We start from the raw sequence: 9,649 nt of genomic DNA, 5'->3' as shown, positions 1-9,649 counted from the left end.
AGAAATTGTTAAGAAAGAAATGGAAGGCATAAATATTGACATATTAGGCATTGGAGAGATGAGATGGACTGGCATGGGGCATTTGAGTCAGATGATCATATGATATATCGTTCTGGAGACAAAAAGTTGAGGAAAAATGGAGTTGCTTTCATAGTCAAAAAAGAAATTTCTAGATTAATCTTGAAGTACAACATTGTGAGCGATAGGATTATATCTATATCCATACGCTTTGTGATTACTTCCTGATAATTTTCAATAAAGACACAGAGAAACATGACTTGGGGTCTTTAGTCAAGAACTGCTGACCCCCTGTTTTATGCTCTCTGCTCTATCACATTCCTGGCTGTTTGTCTCATTATTAATAATTATAAAATTATTCCATTCTTTGGGACCCTCGGTCTGCAACAATACATAGAAGGGAAACCTCTCAAACAAAGAAGAAAAGTGAAAGATGGTAGATTTGGGACTAGTTGAACTTAATTGGGATTCTAGTACTCATTGTCTTTGACACTTATCTCCTCTGAGTCTCAGTATCCTCCTGATACTGGTAAATGAGATAGATATTGTCTCTTCTACCATCATCTGGCAAGAATTAAATAAAAAGGATTTATGAACTATGATAGTAGTACTGGTATCTTTCATTAACACCTCACTAACCATGAGAGATCAGAGTGAGTTGGTGATATGGCATGAAGCTGGTACGTGGATCTGAAGACAGCTCTGTCCCTGGTGAGTGTGCAGTCCATTTTGCAGCTACTTGGGGGATGTATGGAAATTTCTAGAGTGTCATCAAGAAACTGTAACACCTATCTGCTGCTGTTGTTAAGGTCTGTTGGGTTGTGACTCATAGTTATCCTACTATGAACCACAACTCAACAGCACTTATCAACAGCAGCACAGGCAGAACTAATGGTCTTGTACCATCTTTGCAGGCATTACTGTGTGTGAGTACATTGCTGCAAGTCACTGTGTCCACCCTTCTCATTGAAGACTTTCCCATTTTCACTGACTTTCTACTTCACCAAGCATCAGCTTTTACTCTAGGAATTGGTTCCTCCTGAAAACAGGTTTAAAATATGTCAGATGAAATCTCGGCACCCTGATTCACTGTTGGTGGGAGTGTAAAATGGTGCAACCCCTGTGGAAAGCAGTATGGCACTTTCTCAAAAAGTTGCAAATAGAGATACCATTTGACCCAGCAATTCCACTACTGGGAATATACCCTGAAAAGACCATAGCTGACATCCAAGCAGATATATGCACACCTATGTTTATTGCAGCTTTGTTCACAATAGCAAGGAGTTGGAAACAACCTAAGTGCCCATCAACAAACGAATGGCTAGAGAAGCTGTGGTATATTCGCACAATGGAATACTATGCTGCATTAAAAAACAAGGAACTCATGCAATATTATTCAAAATGGTTGACTCTGGAGAACATTATGCTGAGTGAAATATCCCAGTCACAAAAGGACAAATATTACATGATGCCACTGTTGTAGAATGGGACTGTCCTTGGGGCTGGGGAGAGGCTGAGTAAGATGGGTTCAATAATGTATACTGCACTGAAACAGAGGAGGGAGAAAACTGTTTAAAAGAGATATATAACTAGGTATTTCTGTCATCACAGGAGTCTAGAGCGAGGGCTACACGATGGAGGGGACCTGGGGGAGGGTTTGTGGAACAATGAAAGAATCTTTTCTTTTACTTTTCCATAATTTTTGACTCATGTACTTATAACTTGTTAGTCAAATTTGTGTCTTCTAGATTGCAACACCCCCAGGATACATCTTCAAGAATATGAACATGTATGGCCAAGCACAATCAATAAGAGTGCATCTAAATTCCAAAATCAATCTCCATAATAGTCTATGTGTTTCCTACTGCCAAAGGGGCCCTTTAGAGTAGTGAGAGAAGATCTTCACCCTGAAACCCACAGCATCCCTTTTCAGCAGGAAGTAGCTAAGAGAATATGCCATCCCCTTTTCCTTATGACTCAGGGTGAAGTCTCAGGGAGGAGTGATAGGGAATGGCAAAGGACACACTGACAAAGAAGATTAATCAGAACTGGCTTTGACAAGCACTGTGGCATTTGGACAAGAACAAACTGGGAGGAGGGTAGAAAGAATGGTGCAGCGGTGAATGAATGGAAACCCAAAATCTCTGTAAATGTTTATGAAAATTAATAAAATATAACTATAGAAAAAAAAAAGAAACATTTTGGCCATGCTTCTTCCAAGACTGATTTGTTCGTTTTTGTTTTTTGTTTTTTTTGTTTGCTTGTTTTTTGGGCAGACTGTAGTACATTTAGTATTATTCTCCAGCAGCATAATTCAAATCTTTCTGTGAGTCTTCAGTATACTCAATCCCATAACAAAAGGAAAATAGTGGCCTAGTGGTAAGAAAGCTGTGCTGCAATCCCGAAGGCACGTGGTTTGAATCTACCAGCTGCCCCACTGGAGAAGGACAGTCTCCTCCCATGCCTGTGAAAACCTATCAACAGTCAGATATGGGACAGTTCTGATTTGATGGTACACAACACTTCTTCTGTTAGCTCCATTAATATGAGGTTTTTATTAATCAAATTCTTTTCACTTAAAAAAAAGAAGTGCTCTTAATATTGGAATTCTGTGGTGAACTTTGGTTAGGAATCAATTTCTACTAGTCACACATTACAGCTGAACCATGGGACAGTGAGTAGGCTTGTGCTCAGTAGCCTTTATTGCTCACTTACTAGCTTTGTGTTCTTTGGTGAATTAATGAAATAATCTGACTTTCAGTTTTATGAAGTCTTGTAGGTAAACTGCCCTCCCAGATTGGGGTCTTCATGTGGTTTACATTATCCTGTGCCACCTCTCATATTCCTGAAGTGCAAAGCCTTTCCTTCGTTGTTTCATACGTCTTAGAGATTTATGTCTATAGTGAAGGCAGAAGGTAGTAAGGGAGATGTCTGTAAGAAATGGGAATACTACAAAGTGATCTGAAACACCCTAACCTCAGTTCTGCTGGTCAGTCAGTGAGGGAGATTCTGATGCAGACATCCATGTTCTCTAAATTTTCATCTGGGTCCTATAAAAATAAGAGAGTTTATTACTCAAGTTGCAAAGGTTTCCTTTTAAACAAGAGTTGAATCACAGTTAAAAACCAAAACACGAAACCCATTGCTGTTGAATGGATTCTTACAGTTTTCCTCCATTGCTTTTCCAAAGCTGTGTTGTTGTGGTTGTTATGTGGTTGTTATGTCAAGTTGTCTTGCACTCATAATGATCCTATACTATGCCATCCTCACGATCTCTGATATACTTGAGCCCATTTTTACAGTTACTGTATCAATCCATATTATTGAGGGTCTTCCTCTTGTACACCGACTTTTTCAAGGGTTCCTAACAATATGCCCAAATTATGAGAGACAAAATGTCACCATTCTTGCCTCCAAGGAGCACCCTGGTTGCACTTCATCTAAGACTAACCATTTGTTCTTTTGGCAGCCCACGAGATAGTCAGTACTCTCTCCAACATCACAATTATAAGGCATCAATTCTTTTGTCATCCTTAGTCATTGCTTAGTCTTTAAACTGACATCATTGTTCTTCAGCACTTTGCAGAGCTCCTTGATAGCAGATTTTCCCAATGCAGCATATCTTTTAATTTCTTAATGACTGGTACCAAACATATTGATTCCAGAGCCAAGAAAGAGGAAATGAATTTGTTTTCTTTTATTATTACTTAGAATAAAATTAGAGCTAAATGTTTCTTCCAACTAGACTTTCATGACTCATGTGAACCTCTAGTTTAGCACTCATCAGTTTACCAAATATTATAATTTATAAATATGGTGTATCTATCTCCCTGTCTAGACACTAGTCCAGGCTCTAGCTCTAGATCTGATATTACACAGTATTTACCAAACTCTAAAGTCAGACTAAATCTTTCACAGATTAGTTCATGGAGCACTAAGCGTCTTCTCTGAGATCAGCAACAGCAGATTCTTAAAACATCTACTGGTTCCTGAATAAATAAAACTTCACAATTTGAACTATTATTAGAGGTGCTTCCTTTGGGGTCTCCATGGTCTATAGTAAAGATCCAAGGTGATTCGTTCACACAACACCTTTCTCTTGGAAAAGTCTTGGGAATGAGATTTCATTTTAGTCTGGAGATATTATAACAACAAATAACTAATTGCCATCAAGTCCGAACAAACTCAGATTTTTAATCAGTGACTGGGATAATCGCGATGGGTGTGTCAGAGGCAATGCGATTGGCACAGGATAGAGCAGGGTTTAGGGCTGTTGTACATAGGGTCGCTATGAGTCACAAATGACTCGGCGGCACATAACAACAACAGCAACAATAAATCACATAGGAGGAGATAGCCTGTCTTTCTCCAGTGGAACCATTGGTGGATTTGAACCACCTGTCTTTGGGTTTCAGCACAACTCATCACCCATTGGGCTACCAGATCCCACTGGAAGTATTAAGGCTTGGAAAATTTAAATTTAAGCTTTTATTTAGCTTGATTTCTCAAGTGCCATTAGATTGTAATATATTTTGTATAAACAAAAAAATGCTTGCCAAATCAGTGTAAGCTCAAGGCCTACCTCCACCCTTTATGCTATCTTTGCATTATTATCTTTACAATGGAGAACATTATTCCTGTATCCTTCCTAGCATCTTTCTGAGCACCTAGTGAAGTAATGATTGGGAAAGTATTTTTGGAAAGGAGCCCCATATATGGGAAAAGATTGTTTTGTTTTTTTCTTTTATAACTACAAAATAATACCTGCAAATGGTGACCAAAATAATTCTGAGGGAAGGGAAAAAATCCTTTCAGATCATTTTTGTCTTGCCAAGTAGTCTATGAGAGAGTGAGACTGCCCAGAAGGTGTGAAAAAGTTCCATGACAAGTTCCCTGATGGGGTGAGAAGGGCTGTTGAAAGTATCTGATTGTTTAATGGTTGGTTGTGAAACTGTTCATTCAAACAAGCTTTCTGATAAAACTTGGTGATAAATGTACTACAAGTCCAGTGTTGTGATGGTCTGAGTCAAGTCCCTCAGAAAAGCTCTTGTATCCCAGAGGTGGCCCAGACTTGCCTCAGGACAGCACAGTTGTACAGACAACACACCTTTATTTCACTGTTATTTCAAAGTTCTTACCTGGCTTGATTAGATTTAGCTTTATGTTGTTATGCACATCTAATTGTCTATGACTTACAGCAATGTATGAACATTAGCTCTGAACCCTGCCCTATTCGGAGCCAGTCTCATGTCTCCGACACACACCTGCTCCTATTCTCACAGACAATAAGTCAAATCCATGTCATCCAGTGTCTTCCTCATCCTTGGGGAAGGACATCATGCTTAGCTTTATAGGAATTAGGAAAATAAATCCCAAAATTTTACTTTTTTGTTATTAAACATTAAACATGCCTTGTTCCTTTCTCTCTCATTCTACATATTCTTTTCTCTTATGCATGTCTGGAAATGCTTTCTTTCAAGAGATAGTAAAGAGTTTATTTTGGCATTTCCAGTATCCAGCACAGTAGCTGGCATATATTGAAAAATCCTTGAATATTGAACGAATCACTCCATCAAATTCTTTACCTATTATTAATGGTGGTGGAACTCACCCATAGCTTGTTTTTCTTCAGCGGGTTTTCAGAAGATGTAAATTGCAAGGGAGGAGATTGTCCACCTTGCTCCCAAGGAACAGCTAGTGGATTTAAACCACCGGCCTTTGTGGTGGCACCTCAATTCCTTATCCACCAAACTCCCTCTTGTCATACTAAAGGCTATAATTTCCCTCCCAATCATCAAATAATGTGATTTTGGGTTGGAATTGTAGGTACTTACTACTAGGCAAGCAAGGCTTCCTTTTATTATCCAATTTTTCTTTGCTGATTGTCCTATTTCTTTTTATCTAAATTACCATGTTCTTGGAGTTATGTACCATCAAGCTGACCCTCCACCTCCTGCAGATTTTCAGAGGCAGTAAATTACACAGGAGGAAATTGCCCATCTTTCTTCCACAGAATAGCTGGTGAATTTGAACCATGTGCCTTTGGGTCAACAGTGTGACTCCTTGCCACTAAGCCACCAGTGCTGCAGGGGAACATGTCCTTAGAGAACTTTAATTATGGATTGATATTTTTTCCTGCCTTTGTTCTGATAAAGGCTTTATAGGTACGATATGATCCAGAAGTTAAATGTATGTGTGTATGTGTGTGTGTGTGTGTGTGTGTGTGTGTGTGTATCTCTATATCTCTATCGCTCTAGCTCTAGTTCTATATCTATATCATCTATATCTATCTATATCTAATCTATATCTCTTTCTCTCTATCTCTATCTTACCATCTATAGATTTATTTCCTTTAGGTATCTGTATCATCATTTGAAGCTTCTCTGATTAATAAGTGCAATTCTTGGTTACAGTCCCACTGTGTCCCAGGACCAACAGCCCTGACTTGCTCGCAAGTCTTTGGTTATCAAGCTCTGAATCTAGATGCTTATCTGAACTTAGAAACTTCAAACCTGCATAACACTTCTTGGCCTACCTCTGCTCCATGTTCTTTCTGTCTGACTGTCTCTCTGATTCACCTTCTTTATAAGAGCAAAAGTATTTCCAAGTATACTCTAGTCATAGTTCCTTCTCCCAGTGATTTAAAGGGTCTATGCTGTATAGATCTATACAACTTCTTTGAGTTGTCAATAGAGCTAATTAAGCATAATAAGGATGGCAAGAATTTACATACACTGTTTCAATTAATAGTTAAAGTCAAAATTCTTTTGTTTAACACATAAAGCCTTTCTGACCTGACCCTTCACCTACTACTCAGGCTTTATTTACCTCTATCCTAGACCCTGCTTCCTTATACACTAGACTCCCCACACTGAATCACTTTGCATTTAAAGAATATTCCTCTGGCTTTCATTCCTTTGAAACTATGATCCTAATTTTTATAATTTCTCACTCCAACTAATTGTTTTAAAAGTAGGCCAGAATATCTCTTGTATGGAGGCTTCTCTCATATTTTTAAACATTCTGCTTGTCTCTCACTTTTCTATCTTTCTCTCTTTAGTTCTCTTGGAATCTTTTGAAAATATCATGTTATCATGAAGTATTACACTTACACTTTTAAAGGTTTTCCTTAGCTCTAGAATGGAGCTAGATAATCAGAACGTGTTATATTTGTTTCCCCAAAGTCAAATACATGATCTGCCCATTATATACTTTCTGAACTAATAACATATGAACTTACAAAGTAAAATCTAGGAATGTGAACTCAAGGAGCTGCCACAACAGCTGGCAAGAGCTAGCATTATATCTCTCTCTAATTAAATTATCCTTGGTCAATTCTATCATCCAACAGTTCTGCTACAATTTAGCATGAATTAAAGATACTTGTTTCAAAAGAAATCTAGGTTATACAACCTGAGAATACCCTTTCTTTTTTGCATAACAACTTAATACCAGATGTAGCATCTATAAAGAAGTTCTAATATGGACCCAACTTAGAGGAATCATTGTTACCTTAATTAGGAAGGAAAAAAATCAGAAGGAATATTTTAAAGAAGACACCAGAATCTGTTTTCTCAGAGGGAGTTACTATTGCTTTCCTAAGGTGGAGACACACAAGGACATTAAAAGGCAAACGGGAAAAAAAAATCTTTGGTACATGCTGCTACCTGATTTCTTCACTTGCCCACAAACTCAGAGCCAGAACTTCACCAAGGGCTTTTATTTAAAGTTTTCAGACACCTCGTTGATGATCTTGCTGCTGTTCTTTTTACTACTTAAAGCACAGGTCTTTAAATATGTTCCCAGTGATATGTGCCCCCAATCCATGTTCCTGTGGAGTGTGGATGCTAAGAACATCAAGACAACACTTGTCAAATTGTCAGGAAATTTTCTTGCCCATAGCCCTAAACAGAGCATCCTTGACCTCTTTGTTCCTCAGAGTGTACACCACAGGGTTCAGTAAAGGCGTGATGACAGTGTATGTTACTGAGATCAACTGATCCTGATCCCTGGTGTTTTCTGACTTGGGCTTGAGGTAGGCAATGGAGGCGCAGCCATAGTGGACAATGACCACAGTGAGGTGGGAAGCACAGGTGGCAAAGGCCTTCTTACGGCCCTCAGCTGAAGCAATCTTTAGGATTGTAGTGATAATGAGGACATAAGAGATGAAAACCAGCCCCATGGGTGTGACAAGCACCAGAACACTGATGATAACAGTCAAGATCTCATTGATGGCCGTATTGATACAGGAAAGCTTCATCACAGGTCGGATGTCACAGAAGAAGTGGGGAACCTTTGTGGCACAGAAAGGTAGCTTGAATACAGATGACACCTGTGTCATGGCTACAATCAGCCCAATGCTGCACGCTCCCCCTACCAGCTGGGCACACACCCTCTTGTTCATGATAACAGTGTACCTCAGGGGGTTGCAGATGGCCACATAACGGTCATATCCCATTGCTGTGAGCAAGAAGCAGTTAGTAATGCCAAAGGTTACAAAAAAGAACATCTGTGTGGCACAGCCTGCCAGTGAAATGGACTGGCTCAGACCCACGAGGTTGGAGAGCATCTTTGGGATGATGACCAGCGTATATATAGTCTCTGAAGTAGACAGCATGCTCAGGAAGAAATACATGGGGGTGTGAAGATGACGATCAACCCGGATAATGGTCACAATGATGACATTGCCTGCCAGAGTTAAGATGTACAGTGCAAGAAACACCACAAAAAGGGTGAGCTGGTGTTCATGGAAGCTGGAGAAACCTTGAAAAACAAACTCAAGAATGAGAGTGTAGTTCTCTCTCTTCATTGAATGGCCACCAAGTCTCTAAGGTAGAAAAATGAAATAGTTACATGACTCCGGTAATGGAGTTTAAGCACACTTAGGAGATTGAATTTAGTTCCCAGATTTAAACCTAGGGAAACATTTCCCTAGTGGATTACATTCAATCAATTGGTTTACTTAAAATTTTTTTTCCTGTGGCTATCTACTACAATTTCCAATCCTCCTCAGTGTTGTGCAAGCCTTTTTTTAAAGTATAATGACGCACATCTCCACTTTATACTTACTCTTCTTCCCATCCAGTATGATATTTTTTATTCCTCTTACTTAAATCTTTCCATTCTTCAAAGACAAATTCAAGTTTTCAGTCTTCCATGAGAGCTTATTGTATTCAAATGTCTCATATTTATTTTCTATCCCAATTAGTGCTATACCTCCCTCACACAATAACTCAGAGAATTTATATTTGACATTTTTGCATATTTCACTAACTTGGAATTATGCATGAATTGTTGAAAACAGTTTGCTTTAGGGATGGAATGGTGGCATCTCTTCAACTGAGACTATGAATCAACCCTTGTACATCTTTTACAAGGTAGAAATAGAGCAGAGGCAGAAAGGCTCATCTTGATTGTAAGGAGGAAAAGGCAAATCTTACGCACCGTCCATTCTGTCCTCACTGCTGTCTGAATGATGGAAGTCTGCTGACAGTGTATAGCACTGATTCATGCATGTTATAAACTCTGCTATATAGTATAAAAGTCTTTATCTTCCCCAAACCACACGTTAAATTACAGCCCATACAAATTTGTGGGTAGGCACACACCTACTCTGCAGGGGCAAACAATT

General features: G+C 38.9%; 1 protein-coding gene across 1 annotated transcript; it reads right to left on the bottom strand.

Annotated features, from left to right (window-relative positions):
- Window positions 1–7,897: 7,897 nt before the first annotated feature.
- On the bottom strand, window positions 7,898–8,837 carry LOC102866259 (olfactory receptor 10J1-like). The gene has a single exon (XM_006895443.1). It carries the CDS (start codon window positions 8,825–8,827, stop codon window positions 7,898–7,900), a length of 930 nt encoding a protein of 309 aa, XP_006895505.1. The 5' UTR covers window positions 8,828–8,837.
- Window positions 8,838–9,649: the final 812 nt, after the last annotated feature.

This window comes from Elephantulus edwardii, unplaced genomic scaffold (assembly GCF_000299155.1).
Source record: "Elephantulus edwardii isolate Elephantulus edwardi_28Jun2011 unplaced genomic scaffold, EleEdw1.0 scaffold00168, whole genome shotgun sequence".
NCBI lineage: Eukaryota > Metazoa > Chordata > Mammalia > Macroscelidea > Macroscelididae > Elephantulus > Elephantulus edwardii.
Note: the sequence above shows the minus strand (reverse complement) of the source record. Positions and strands in the feature narration are given on the sequence as shown.